The 1,306-nt window shown below is 34.8% G+C and overlaps 1 protein-coding gene across 1 annotated transcript in view; it reads right to left on the reverse strand.

Annotated features, from left to right (window-relative positions):
- The window catches only part of DNAH7 (dynein axonemal heavy chain 7), a 209,522-nt gene that overhangs the window by 71,331 nt on the left and 136,885 nt on the right, over nt 1-1,306 (reverse strand). The window contains exon 48 of the mRNA XM_006921302.3: nt 366-529. Coding sequence (XP_006921364.1) covers nt 366-529 — 164 coding nt within the window. The remainder of the gene's footprint in view (nt 1-365; nt 530-1,306) is intronic.

Genomic DNA, 1,306 nt, shown 5'->3' on the forward strand with positions numbered 1-1,306 from the left:
ACACAAACCTATCACCACCAACAACCTACTGCTATACCTTTCATTAACTCGCAATAACAAAACTGTGTATTTTATGGGGGAAAAAATTAGACTTCACTTACTTATGGTAGAGTTTGCTCTATTTGCTAAAAATTGATTAAAATTTAAGCAAAATCATCTGAGTTTTTTTTCTACAGCCTTCAAATTTCAATTGTTTTAATATTAATAGAAAAAAGTGATTATTCATATTTAATTTAGCCAGTTATTTAAGCAAAGTTTTTCTTCAGTACTATCAAAGTTTACCAACTGTTGTTGTTAAAAAGGTGCACAGATAAATAAGTCTACTGATCAATAGAGATCATTTATGAGACAAATATTTTCCTTACATTATGATGATCCCGTTATCAATAGAAAATGAGTCAGAAGGTAACCCAGCAATATTCCAGGCTCGAATCGTCACTGCTTCTCCTAGGATACCCATTAGGGAATAATCATCGGAGCAGGGGATATCTCTTCTTTTGCACAAATTTGTCCACTCTTTGGTTTGGTTCTTTAAGATATGCAGAGAAATAGGTAAAAATGAGGCTCGGGGTTACCAAATGAATACTTTGTAAACTCCCCAATTACACTTCATTCATTGAGTCAACAAACCATTTTTGAAATTCTACCTAAAAAAAAATTTGTGTTAATTGTTGATCAGGGTTTTTTCCAAATAAAATTATAATTTAGGAGGTCCATTATATATTCAAATGAAAATTAATTATATCAAATGTTAAGATAAGATTTAGATAGATAACTTAATAGTGAAGTGAGAATTTTGTATCTGGAAAAAACAATTGCCAGTTCTTATTATAAAGCTTCACTTGACAAAGTATTTGGAGACCACCATGTTTTTCTACATATTTTCTTTAAATTACAAACAGCAAACTTAATAAAATATTATGATGTACAAGTAAATCGGACTTGAACTGGTAGGGGACACAGAAAACATTTGTTTTTGGTTCACATTCCTTGGAGGAGGAACGATGGCCTGGCTACGAAGCACCAACAAGGATCAGGACACATATCGGAGTTTGGGACCCAACCTGGGGCATAGTTCGCTAGGATGCTCAGGAATCAGAAGAGTACTTCAAGTCAGAAGTCAAGGTCCAATTTGAGGTTACGAAGAGTTTAGAAATAGTAAAAGACATGACCAGAGAGAAAATAGGTTAGAAAGAGGCATGGGGAAGGTGGATATATGTGTTGTTGGTACCAGCCCAGGGGTAGATGAGAGTGCCGTGTATACGAAGTGGTGCTGGCTGAGAGGGCATAGTGGGCACTACCACTT

Source organism: Pteropus alecto, unplaced genomic scaffold (genome assembly GCF_000325575.1).
Source record: "Pteropus alecto unplaced genomic scaffold, ASM32557v1 scaffold3, whole genome shotgun sequence".
NCBI lineage: Eukaryota > Metazoa > Chordata > Mammalia > Chiroptera > Pteropodidae > Pteropus > Pteropus alecto.